This window comes from Arachis duranensis, chromosome 9 (genome assembly GCF_000817695.3).
Source record: "Arachis duranensis cultivar V14167 chromosome 9, aradu.V14167.gnm2.J7QH, whole genome shotgun sequence".
In the NCBI taxonomy this organism is placed as follows: domain Eukaryota; kingdom Viridiplantae; phylum Streptophyta; class Magnoliopsida; order Fabales; family Fabaceae; genus Arachis; species Arachis duranensis.
In genome coordinates, this window is record NC_029780.3 from 13412614 (window position 1) to 13426884 (window position 14271).

The 14271-nt window shown below is 32.9% G+C and overlaps 1 protein-coding gene across 1 annotated transcript; it reads left to right on the forward strand.

The window, feature by feature from the left end:
- Positions 1-7663: 7663 nt before the first annotated feature.
- Positions 7664-13997, forward strand: LOC107464854 (linoleate 9S-lipoxygenase). Its single transcript, XM_016083805.3, has 9 exons — positions 7664-7970; positions 9187-9473; positions 10284-10524; positions 10887-11204; positions 11308-11393; positions 11561-11668; positions 11882-12186; positions 12272-12535; positions 13060-13997. The coding sequence occupies exons 1-9, from the start codon at positions 7733-7735 to the stop codon at positions 13814-13816; spliced, it is 2604 nt and encodes an 867-aa protein (XP_015939291.1). The 5' UTR covers positions 7664-7732; the 3' UTR covers positions 13817-13997.
- Positions 13998-14271: the final 274 nt, after the last annotated feature.

Sequence of the window (14271 nt, forward strand, 5' to 3'; positions counted from 1 at the left end):
CAGTTCTGAACCTGCTCCTCAAAATGAAGGAGACATTTTTATTTTATCTCTTGATGAAACTAGAGAATTCGGAACGATGAATGAAGCTGAACTAAGTCATAACCAAGCCAAAACCTCATCTCAAAAGCCTAGAGAGTGGAAGTTCTTGAAGAATTACCCACACGAGTTGATTATTGGAGATCCATCTCATGGAGTCACTACTAGATCCTCAAGCAAAAAGAAAGCCGAAACCAATAATGTTGCTTTCTTATCACAATTAGAATCTCAAAATATGAAACAAGCTCTTGAAGATCCCTCTTGGGTGAAGGCCATGGAATAAGAGTTAAGCCAATTTAAAAAGAATGAGGTTTGGACTCTTGTACCTTACCCAAATTGTAAGAAGGTAACCAGTACCAAGTAGATTTTCATAAATAAATTGGGTGATGATGGTAGTGTGGTTCGTAACAAGACTAGATTAGTGGCCAAAGATTATGATCAAGAAGAGGACATTGACTTTGATGATTCATTTGCTCCGATGGGAAGAACGGAAGCAATTCGGTTGCTACTTGCTTATGCTGCCTACAAGGATTTTAAAATATTTCAAATGGATGTCAAATGTGTCTTTTTAAATAGATTTATTGATAGAGAAGTATTCGAAGTTCAACACCCCGGTCTTGAAAACAAATATTTTTCCAATCATGTTTTTAAACTATCCAAGGCTCTTTATGGCCTTAGGCAAGCTCCAAGAGCTTGGTATGAAAGGTTTAGTGCCTTCTTGTTGTAAAATAATTTTCTAAGGGGTACTACTGATACTATTTTATTCATTAAAGAATCTAATGATGATTTCTTGCTTACCAAGTGTATGTGGATGATATTGTGTTTGGATTGACAAATGAATCCTTGTGTAAAGAGTTTAGAAATTTAATAACTAGTGAGTTTGAAATGAGTTTGATGGGAGCACTAACAGTCTTTCTTGGACTTCAAATCAAGCAAACTCCTAGTAGTATTTTTGTTCACCAAGAAAAATATGCCAAAGAGTTAATAAAGAAATTTGGTTTAGAAAACTCCAAACCAATGTGTACTCCTATGCATCCAAATACAAAACTTGAGAAAGATGAAATGAAAAAGATGTTGATGAAACCCGGTATAGAAGTATGATTGGATCACTAATGTATCTAACATCTTCTAGGTTGGACATACTTTAAAGTGTGGGTGTATGTTCTCGTTCTCAATTTCACCCTAAAGAATCACATCTTTCAGCTGTAAAACAAATCATTAGATACATAAAAGGAACATCTGACCTTGGTTTATGGTATTCTAAAACTAATAAATTTTGTGTAGTTGGTTATTGTGATGCAGATTATGCGGGTGATCATGTGGATAAAAGAAGTACTTCAGGAATATGTTGCTTTCTTGGAAAATCCCTAAATGCTTGGTCAAGCAAAAAAGCAAGCCACTGTTGCTTTATCCACAGCTGAAGCCGAATACATTTCAGCTTCCGCTTGTTGTTCATAACTGATTTGGCTTAAAACTCAACTTGCGGATTACAAACTGAAAATTAATAGTATTTTCTTACTTTGTAATAACATGAGTGCAATAAATATTTCAAAAAAAACCTGTGTTGCACTCAAGAACCAAGCACATTGGAGTGAGATATCGCTTCATTAGAGAACATGTGCAAAAGAAAACTATTGAGATTCAATTTGTAAAATCTGAAGATCAATTAGCTGATATCTTCACTAAGCCACTATGTGAAGAAAGATTTTGCAAGCTGAGAAATGCCCTGGAAATAATTGACATTAATTCAGTGGATTAATTTTGCTTTTCTTCTCTTTGTGTTGTTTTGTCTCGTAGGTAGTAGGGAGACAAAATTGGGCATGTGATGAACTCTTCAAAAGAGCTTAAACATGGCCTAGAAAATTTCTGAATTGGAAATTTGGTTCCAATAGCTCATATGCTTCCTCTACTTTTGGGCCTATGTAAGACAAAACATGTTTAAATGATATGGGCTCATTATTAGTATCATAATATTTTTTCAAGTCTTTCTTTTTCCATTCCATTTTAAGTCATATCAATTAGAAACTTTTATCTTCCCTCAAGACTTATCACTTCATATTTTATTGTTTTAAAATTCAAAAATTAAGTTTATTTTTGAAAAACATTCCAATAAAGTCTTTTGCTTTAAAAGAGAAGTTTTTCATTAAGCATTAATGACGGTTTCTCCTTCAAGATAACCGCTTTCTTATCCACTAACCCTCTTCGATGCTACCTCCTCAATTTAATCTTCCTTCCATCATTCAATATGAGAAAGAAAATAGCCACAAGAAGAAGCACTGGTACACTCATCCCTCCTCAAAATCCTCCTCACTCTAAACAACCCCAATCTCACACACTCATTCATATACATTCACATTCATCTTCATCTCATTCCTCTTAACATAACGAATCTATGGCCAGAAAAACAGTTCATCCCAAGGGTCCCTCTACTAACAAGGGAGCCGATCATCTCGTGGAAAAGGCGGAAAGGGAAAAGGCACCATGCAGAAAGAAGAAGATTGTTCACCATCACCTCCTCGTCGCACTACTCCTCATTCTTCCAGACATTCTGCCTGTTCCTCTAAAAGTCTAAGAAGTCCCATACTTCACAATACTAGAGAGGCTCCACACCTTGACTCTGTTGAGTTCAAACAAAATTATGGTATATCATCACACTCACATTATGACCCCCCATCATTTTGCCAGTTGCATTGACTATGAGTTTCATAAGCAAGTTATTTCAAACCGAACTCTCTGTTCCTCTTATGTGGTTAATCTTGATGCTCTATCTGAAAAAGAGGTTGATTTTAAAAACAATTTTCATAATCTGAAATGGACTAACATTTTCAAAATTAGAAAGCCTGTCTATCCAAACCTGGTGCAAGAGTTTTATGCAAATATACTTTTTCATGAAGGAAAACTTCATTCTTTTGTTAAAAATACTCAGTTTATTTTAAATTCGAGCACCATTAGTGAGGCACTTGGCTATCAAGACACAGGGGCGAATGTTTATATGTCTGACAAATGGGATGACCATGTTGGCATCTCTCACCAAGAAGTCCTGGCTAGAATCCGCAAAAATTTCTCCTCCATGGATGGCAGAACTCTCACACAAAGCTCTAGGTCCTATTAGGGCTCTGTTGCATCACATCATAACTCACATAATCATGCCTCAAAGCAGATCATATCAAAGGGTAACAATTTGTGACACTCTTGTGCTTTACGTCATTCTAAACTCTATCCCTATCTCATTTGCATATCTCATGATTCGCCACATGCAGGATTGTGTCAAAAGTGAGAAAAATAGCTCTCTTCCTTATGGAATATTTTTAACTTGTCTATTTGAATATTTCTCTATTGATTTAACCAATGAGCCTATTGAGAACAAGGTGTCTACTATCAAAGGTGGTGGTGTACCCAAACAGGCTAAAGGCAAAGGTCTCAGGGGTACTAAGACTTTGGCAATGTATGAAAGTGAGGATGAAAGCCTTTCCTCTCCCTATGTTGCTGGTACCTCAGATTGACATAAATACTTGATCACTGGGATAATTAAAGACATTTTTCAAGAATTTATCTTTATGACCAAACAAATGGTCAGATCAAGTAAGGAACAGTGAAAGATTACATTATAAAATGAAAAATCCTTAATGAAGTCTCATGATAGGATCGATGTGTTTTTGAAACATCTTGATTCGCTTGATGAGGACCAGGTTATGTCGGACAAAGATGAGGATGACTTGGACACTAAGGACAAAGATTTTGATGCCGAGTCTTGCTCTCTGCTACCTCTGAATGACTTATATTTTGCTGCTTCTGATATCAGAACTTTGATACATTTCTAGCTTCTCTTGAACTTTATTTTAACTTGGATGACTGTAATAACTTTAACTATATTACACTCTATTTGGTATGCATGATTTGCTATTTTGGCTGTGTTAATTGTTGTTTATGCTTGCAGGTTTTTCCCCTTGATAACAAAAAGGGGGAGAAAGGATGAAAAGAAATTGAAACAAAAACAGAATAGCATGCTCTGTTTCATGCTCTATTTTGGTTCTGATTTGGTTTTGAGATCTGTTTCGGTTATGTTTTTATTTTTTTTAGAATATACTGCCCTGTTTTGTTTGATTATGTCTTTACAGGGACAACATGTTTCCCATCATGATTAGTTTTATGAGCTTATAAGTGTTGAAATCTTGCTCTTTTAAAGGAACTAATATTTTGGAATACTTTGCCTTGATCCTTTTAAATCGGGTTTCTAATAGCTTGATCAAAGGAGCTAATAACTGCTAGAATATATGTTAAATATAGGCATTATTTCTATGAATAAATTGTTCAAATCAGGTTGATCAAAGTACATATTAAGGGGGAGCATGGTGATCAAAAGAAAGGAGGAGTATTACGTGAATCATTAATCAAAGGGAAGTGTCCTCTCCTAATCTTTTTTAAATTCATTTTAATAATGTTCATCATCAAGAAGGAGATTGTTGAATTTAGAAAACTAATCCATGTGATGAATAAATATTATAACTGTTGGTTTAACTTATTTGGTTTAGTATGCCAGAAAAATAAACCAAACATCTTGGCCCAAGAAACAATAATTAAGCCAACACACTGTGATCCATCATAATTAAAGCCAATTCCTATCACAAGTCCATGAAACAAATATGAGGAAATAAAGAAATGAGCCCAAAATCCTTCAAGCCTCATACGGTTACCTACTCTCATACCTCAAGAGACTTGAATCCCAAGTTCAATTCACTTTAATCTTACTTAGCTTCCACCGAAAGCCAAAAGTCATCTCTTCTCTCTCCTCCCTCTTTTCACTTTGGTCACGTCATTCAGTAAGGAAGAAAGAAAAAAAAGGAAAGTGCAGAAGCTATAGTGGGTTGAAGGACAAAAGGCTTGTTTCCGATTCCAAGCATGAAGAAAGGGCTACAACCAAGTTAGTCACTCTTCGGTTAGAACACATCAAAAAACTTCTTTCTCCTTTTGTGCTTCACCACGGAACCAAGGAGAAATCTACCAAGCACCAAGAACAGAACACGCTACAATGAAGAAAACAAAGTCAACTATGGTCAGAAGGTCATCAACGCTCAGAAATAAAACTTGGAGTCAAAGAAAGGCTCCACGGTCAAGATTGACGGAATTTGAGGAAAAAGGATGAGAGAGAATAGGTGAGTTGCATGCAACAGATTCATATTTCTCTCTCCTCACTAACGAAGCCGCTGCAAGCTCTGTGAAGGAGAAGAAGATAGTAAGGATCTTGGACTAGATTCAATGTTGGAAGCTTCACTCTTCTATAATAAAGGTGAACGGCCAAGTGTTGAAGGCAAAAGAGTAAGACAAAGCACAGAGTTCAGTTCTCATAGCTTTCTAAGCTTGTTGAGTTCTTCTCCTTCATATTGTTCATTTAGCATTTTCTTTTTTCCAGTTTAGTCTGTTTAAGTCTCATTGAAAAAGACAAACATAGTGAGGTTTGTAAGAAAAATCCAATGAGGTAAAAGGCAGTGAGTTAAACTTGGAGAAAAAGCCATAAGATGTTTCAGAATTTCTTTGTACAGCTTTCTGTTTTGTTTCATGATCCTGTGAGAATTTTCTTACAAGTTGGGTTAGCACTTGGTTGTTAAAAGTTAGATTGAGTCCTAGTCAAATTCAGATTGGGTTAGAATCTGGATTTGTCCCAAATAGGATTAGGTAGATCCTAGAGAAAATATTGGTATATGTAATGTGTTGAAAAGGTTAGTGAAATTCCATCATAATTGTGATGGAGACTGGACGTAGGCAATATTGCACCAAGTAGCTGAACCAGGATACATCTGGTGTTACTCTTTCTTTTCTACTTTGCTTCTGTTTTTGTTACTCAGGAGACAAAATGAAAATATTTCTCAACTCGATACGAGACAAAAATAAAAATATCTCATAAGTTTCTTTGAAAAAGAAAAAGTAATATTCAGCAAAAAAGGAGGCTAAGATTCAACTCCATTTCTTTCAACCACTGATAACCATCAGGAATGTTGGAGGTGATTGGAGGTGGCCAAGCCAGTTGAGAGTGGCGTGGGGTTACGATTATGGAGGAAGGGAGAGTTTTCGAAGGTCCACCTTCAGCTACCAAACTTGTCAAAGATCCATCAATGATCGGCGCTGCCACTGGTACTGCTGGCAAGGCATCAGCTTTGCCATCGTTACCAACGATCTGAGCGTCGTTAGTAATGTCTTATTCTCCGGGATTGGCAATGGCCTTTGGAGCATGCAATTCTTTGGAATCTTCCGCCGCCATCATCGGTTTCTCTGATACACCGCCACCACTACCACTGCCACTCTAAAATTAAGAAAATTATTCAAATTAAAAGTTTCAAAAACTCTAAGCTCATAAAACAATAAATTTCAAGGAGACTTTTAACAAAAGAAATAGATATGAACAACATACATTTGGGAATTGGAATTGAGAAGAAAAAGTGAGGGGAATTAGATGAACTTTTGTGGGTTTAAAAGGAGAAGGAAGTTTGTCGTCAAAAGAAGAAAAAGATCGTTTTGCGGAAAAAAATTTACTGTTGTGTCTCAATAAAACCATGCTTCTTATTCCCTTTTGTTTATCCTTTATTCCTTGTTTCTTTTTCTTTTCTTAAGAGGTTAAGTGACTGAGAGTGGTGAGTGCAGAAGAACCAAAGAGATAAAGTAAGGGGTTAGGATTGTTATTAGGGTAGTACATAAATTCAGTTAGCTTAAAGAATTAAGATGAAGAAAATGATAAAAAAAAAGTATCGTGAAATTTTTATAAAATTTTTATGAAATCTACTTTTAATTTAATAATTAGATATTTTTGTCAAAAATATCAATTTTTTATGAGTATAATATTAATTTAATTTTTTGTTGTTAGTTTTATCAGCGATAAAATATTTTATAATTAAAAATAATTATTTACTTATATAAATTAATTCATCATCTCTTGAGCCCTCTTGAATCCCTCAGTTAGCAAGTGCTTATCCATCTGTGTTCATCAAATTACAAAAGCTTCACAAAATTAAAATCCTAACTAGAAAGATATAAAAACTAGATAAAGAAATACACTTACAAAATCCGCACAAAATTATACATTTATAATAAGACGTTTAATTTATTCCAATCTTAACCATTATTTGTATTTGAACATTTTTTTTGAAAAAAAAAAAGAAAGATACACCGTTTGTATTTAAAAAAAATTAAAAAATTAAACAATACACTTTTTATTCATTTTTTTTGAATTAAAATTTTATAAAGTAAAAAAAATTAGTGAAGTAATAAAGAATTAATCATTCTTAAATTTAAATAGTAAATACACATTTCATAAAAAATTATAAATTTGATAATAATTAACCTCTAATTTTATTATTTTATTATTTTTTTATTTTAGGGAATATAAATTCTTTGTTATAAATTAAACTTGTCACCAAAAAAATAATAAAAATAAAATCACACTCAAGTCAAGACAGGAAGACCACCAATGAAAGGATGAACCGTGTTCAGGCGCGTTTCTCACGTGGAGAATTAATTAATTATCAATTATTATCTAGTATGCAAGAAAGAAAATTAACAATTAATCTTTGAGTTGCCCTCACACATGGCAAAGATGGCATAGCCTCTGTCCCTTCTTCATTATAAATACCCAATTCTGCGGCTTGAGTTCTCCACAAGCCACAAAACATTTCATTATCGAATTTTCCAAAGCAAGAAAGCAAAGATGTTTTCCGGGGTAACAGGACTGATTAACAGGGGGCAGAAGCTGAAGGGGACGGTGGTGTTAATGAGAAAGAATGTGTTGGACATCAATGAACTCACTTCTGCACAGAGTGCTAGTGGCATCATTGGTGGTGCTATAGGCGTGATTGGTGGTGCTATAGGCACCACAGTTGATACCCTCACTGCTTTCTTGGGTCGATCTGTGGCACTTAAGTTGATCAGTGCCACCAGTGCTGATGGTAATTAACTTCTTTCTCTCACCACAGCAATTTCTTTAAATAGATAGAAATTTAAGTACAGTTAATTTCACTCAAATAAAATTAATTTTGTGAAATTAATAGTTAAAAATTGTTAAATAATTTAAATTGATAGTTGATAATACTAAAAGAATATTATGTCATATATAATTCATATTTATTTAGAATATTATGCGTTTTTTTTGTCCTTTTTTGAGCTCAATGGTCAACACTATATATTAATACTTCATAAAACGAATTCATAAAATTGGTTTTTAATTTTTTTAAAAATATTATTCTATTTAATCTCTAAATTAATCCCTAATATTTTATAAACTTAGACAAATCTATCCTTTATTTTTCTAGAAAGTAATATGGCAGAGGGATTGGATTATCTGAATTTTAAAAGATAAAAAGACTAATGTGTTTTCTCATTATTTTTTTTAGATGATCTTTTGGAATATATAAGGTGGATTTTTGTTAATTTATTAATACTTTTGTTTTTAAAATAATATTTTTAAAGACAATTTTGTCATTTCATTCTCTTTTAAAAATTGATAATTGAAATCATCATCAACAAAAATAATTGGTTACTCTTCCATGCATTGTACTTAAAATACTGATCTTTCTTGACAAATAATGCACAAAAAGAAAAAATTGAAGTAAACTGCTATGAGTTAACTAATAGTATATATCCCTAGAACAAAGTAATTTTCAAGGCCAACCATAGTATCTATAAAAAAAAAAAAACAAAATCAATTACTAAATCAATCATTAGTATAGTATATACTTTTAAATAAAAAATACACATTAAAAATAAATGAAATAATATATAATTTTATAAATTCTAATAAAAATGACAAAAACATTTTTTATAAAAATATTTGTTTATCTATATTTTAAAAGCATGACTTACAAAAAAAAGTACCAATTTAAAGAAAATAATAACGCTTTTAAATAAAAATAACACTTTTATAATATATTAAAATCAAACTCTACAATTTATGATTGAATTGTTTAAAACAAATCTTCGCACAAAGACTTTTATATAGAATCGTCTTCACTCTTCACTAGAATATCTACAATATTCAAATACATGACTACCAATTTGATGACTAAATTTGATCGTGCAGATAATATTTCTGTTTAAAGGCTATTTTCTTATTAATTATTTCCATGATAGAACACTTATACTAATTAATAAATATGCATTATGCAGCAAGTGGAAAAGGGAAAGTGGGAAAGCAAACGTTCCTAGAAGGTGTTATTACTTCACTGCCAACGTTGGGAGCAGGGCAATCTGCATTCGATATCCATTTCGAATGGGACACTGACATGGGAGTACCAGGAGCATTCTATATTGAAAATTTCATGCAAGTTGAGTTCTACCTTGTCAGTTTGACTCTTGAAGATGTTCCCAACCAGGGCACCATCCATTTTCCTTGCAATTCCTGGGTCTATAACTCTAAACTCTACAAATCTGATCGCATTTTCTTTTCTAACAAGGTACTACAACATAAACTTTTCTCATTAAGGAAATGAAGTTCTGCCTCCTAAATTTAATATGTTCATTTTTCTTAGTTTTCTATCATTTATAAATGGTTGAATATATGGTGTCTTCAGTTACGGTGGCTACAAGCCTACAATAGATATATAAGTTTAGCAACACTTTTTAAATATTGCTAAAATCGTTATTAACTAGTAAAAAAAATATTATTTTAATTTTAGCAATAAATTTTAGGTGTTGTTAAAATTGATCATCAAATCTATAAACAGCGTAGTGTGCATTTTTTTTTAAATTATTTTACATCTCATTATTTTATTTTTCATAGTGATACAAAAATTTTTTTTATTCAATATAATTTGGGAAAAATAAATAACAAAAGAGTCTCGCATGATCAATTTAAAAATGACAATATTTATTATAGTTTAACACTATTTTTTATCTCAAAATAAAATAGTTTTGGACTAAAAAAACTGGTGTACAGAAAGATAATGCATGTCTTTCTTTTATTTTGGGTATATGTAAATGAATTATTTCTATTTTTGTGTAATGCAATCTTAATTTCACAATATTAAAATCATTTTATCTTTCATATGCTGAAAAATTAAGCTTTGTTGTAATTCCTTTTTTTACTTTTTGTTAATTCCAATATTATTGATTAACTTTTAAATTTTTTTAGCCAATAATTAATCAATCAATATTCATTTTCCTTTTAAATTCATATTTGTCTCTCTACAATAACAACAAGCTTATTTACTAATTTATTTTCTTGAGAAGATTAATGATAAAGTTTGTTGAACATTTAAATGTAGACATATCTTCCGGGTGATATGCCAGCTCCACTAAAGAAGTACAGAGAAGAGGAATTGGTGGTTTTAAGAGGAGATGGCACAGGAGAGCGCAAAGAACATGAAAGAATCTATGACTATGATGTCTACAATGATTTGGGTAATCCAGACAGTAATGCCAGATTGGCTCGTCCAGTTCTTGGAGGAAACACCACCTTTCCTTACCCACGAAGGGGAAGAACTGGCAGAAAACCAACCAAGACAGGTATTTTCATTTTTGCTCTGTCTCAATCTCTGTTTCATCATTTTTTTGGGTATGTGATTGTCATGTAGAAATTAGTGGCAACTCCATCAGATATTTTTCAGTATTTTGTTTACAAAATTATTTCTTTTACATACTGATTTTTCATGTGTATTATATCTAATAATTTGTGTCTTCATATTCTTATTATACAAAACTTTTTAATATTTACATTAATCAAATAAACATTTCATCCTTTAGTTATTTCTAGTAACACTCGATTAATAGTTAAGCTAATTCTCTTCTACAAGAGTTATACAAGAAATGAGTATTTTTGTCAATAGATTTGTCATAAAAATGACAAAAATCATCATGTTTGCATACAGATCCCAAGAGTGAGAGTCGGAGCGACAATGTTTACCTTCCAAGAGATGAAGCATTTGGTCACTTGAAATCTTCAGATTTTCTTGTTTACATACTGAAATCTGCATCTCAAAATGTGATACCTCAATTGCAATCTGCACTTCCATTAGTTGGAAAGACTGAATTTGACAGTTTTGAAGACGTGCGTGACCTTTATGAAGGTGGAATTAAGTTGCCTACTAATATTCTCAGTGATCTTAGCCCCATCCCATTGTTCAAGGAGCTCTTTAGAACTGATGGGGAACAGGCCCTTAAATTTCCAGTACCTAAAATTATTCAAGGTATATATATATTATGGTAAATAATATATAGTAGCTCTAATTTACATGGAAGGCATATATAAATTACTCATTTTTTTAAAATGATTTTATTTGGAATATCCAGTTGATAAATCTGCATGGATGACCGATGAAGAATTTGCTAGAGAGATGATTGCCGGACTCAATCCACACGTTATTAAAGTTCTTAAGGTAAATTCAACAGAGGAATACTACAAGCTCAATACAATTTATTGTTTTTGATCACCAATTAACCAGTAATATTTAAAAATGTTGGATTATTTGACTAATATATTAATTAGAAGAACTTTCAAATTAAATTTGGTATTAATTAATATTTCATACAAAATTTAACGTAGGAATTTCCACCACAAAGCAAGCTAGATAAGCAACTCTATGGTGATAATACCAGTACAATCACCAAACAACACGTGGAGTCAAGCTTGGGTGGGGTGACCGTAGAGCAGGTAATAACACAACGGTGGAAACTCAGGTACAGTCGATTTCACGTGAAGTTGATACTTGATATTTGAGAGCTGTTAAATAATTTGACTGATTTGACTAAATTTTCATTTAACGGCTCTCAAATATAACTTCACGTAAAGTCGACTTCACCTAACACAATTTTCTTTGTTGTTTTGATATGATTCATATAACTAACATGACTCCTTGAATAATAGGCTATCAGCAACAACAAATTGTTCATATTGGACCACCATGACCCACTCTTCCCCTATTTGAGTAAAATTAACAAAACCACCACAAAGGCCTATGCTACAAGAACCGTTCTTTTCTTGCAAAACGATGGAACACTAAAGCCTGTGGCCATTGAGCTAAGTAAGCCAAATCCTCAAGGAGACAACTATGGTCCTATTAGCACTGTTTACACTCCAACAAAACAAGGCGTTGACGGTTCTATTTGGCAACTTGCCAAGGCTTATGTTGTTGTAAACGATTCCTGCTTTCACCAACTTGTCAGCCATTGGTATATACCATTTTCGTTAACATTGTTTCTTTAAATAAATAAATCTAATTTTATTAATATATGTTTATGTTTATATGTATGGCAGGCTGAACACTCACGCTGTGGTTGAGCCATTCATTATTGCAACAAACAGACACCTCAGTGTGGTTCACCCAATTCATAAACTACTTCTCCCACATTATAGAGACACAATGAACATAAATGCACTGGCACGTAATGTCCTTGTTAATGCAGAGGGTATCATTGAATCAACATTCTTGTGGGGTGGGTATTCTTTGGAAATGTCTGCTGTTGTATATAAGGATTGGGTTCTCACTGAGCAAGCACTACCTAATGACCTTCTCAAGAGGTAATTATTAGTTTCGGTTTTGAATTTAGATTAAGACAAAATTAATCTTTTTTTGTCTAAAAAAAAAAGTAAATAAAAGGGAGAGACAAACTAACAAGGATTAGGGGAGTGTCTTTGGAGAATTATTAATCATACACTAAAATCAATCACAAAAATTTATTATTTAATATAGAATACAAATTAAAATATAAAGAGAAATATTAGAAAATTATCAAAATTTATTATTTTTAGTTATCAATTTGTTATTAATATTTAACAAGTGAAGAATAAAATATGTTGTTAGATTACTAAATTAAAGAAATTGGGTTGATGGAGCTAAAAGTGATAGTAAAAAATAATAAATTTCAATAATTTTCTAACATTTGATAAATATAAATACATCTTAAAAATGAGATAAACATATCAAGACTAATTTTAGTAGTTAATTTTATTGTTTTGGAAAAACTAAAGAGTAAAAATAATCTTTAACATAGAAAGATGCTGCTTCTTATTATATTAACATTAAATTATATCCTATACTTCAGAGGAGTGGCAGTTGAAGATTCATCTTCCCCACACGGCGTTCGTCTTTTGATTGAGGACTATCCTTATGCCGCTGATGGACTAGAGATATGGGGTGCAATCAAGTCATGGGTTGAAGAATACGTAGCTTTCTACTACAAGTCAGATGCTGCAATAGTTCAAGATTCTGAACTCCAAGCATTCTGGAAGGAACTCGTGGAGGTGGGTCACGGCGACAAGAAGAACGAATCATGGTGGCCAAAGATGCAAACTCGTACCGAGTTGGTTCAAACTTGCAGTACTCTCATATGGATCGCCTCAGCTCTTCACGCAGCAGTTAATTTCGGACAGTACCCCTATGGCGGTTACATTCTGAACCGTCCAACTCTTAGCAGGCAATTCATGCCGGAGAAAGGGTCGAAGGAGTACGACGATCTGGCCAAGAACCCTGAGAAGGTTTTCTTGAACATAATTACTGGCAAGAAAGAGACCCTGACTGACCTCACAATCATTGAGGTGCTGTCAAGGCATGCTTCTGATGAGCAGTACCTTGGACAGAGAGGAGATGGCGACAACTGGACCGCAGACACGGCGCCCATTGAGGCCTTCAAGAGGTTTGGAAAGAAGTTGGTTGAGATTGAGCAGAAACTGATACAGAGGAACAACGATGAGAGGTTGAGGAATCGTTATGGGCCAGCACAGATGCCGTACACTCTGCTTTATCCTTCAAGTGAGGAAGGGTTGACCTTCAGAGGCATTCCAAACAGTATATCCATTTAAGGGAGTTATGGTTCTTCAGTATTGTGGCTTAAATAAGAAGAAAATTTATTTCTTCATTGAGTATTATTGTTATCCCGTGTGTTTCAGAGATATCATGTCAGTGTATTGATAAGATAAGAACTATACTATGCTTGTAACATGGTTGGTATATTCATATATGAACTACTATCTTCTTCGATCATATTAATTGTTCTCATGTTTTGCTCTTAATTTTTGTTCTTTTTTATGTTCAACTCAGCGGAGTTATCACCATGTTTTTAGAACTGGAACGAACCTGTCGGTTTAATAAGATTAATCGAAAACATATGTCTATAAAAAATTTATCTACCATTATTTTTTTTTTCCAAAGGTAGAATATAATATTTAAATGGATACAAACGAAAAAAAAAAACCCCTAAAAAGTAAATGGTGCTTCTATTTTTCATTTTATATTCATTTATGCTTTTTTTTTTCCT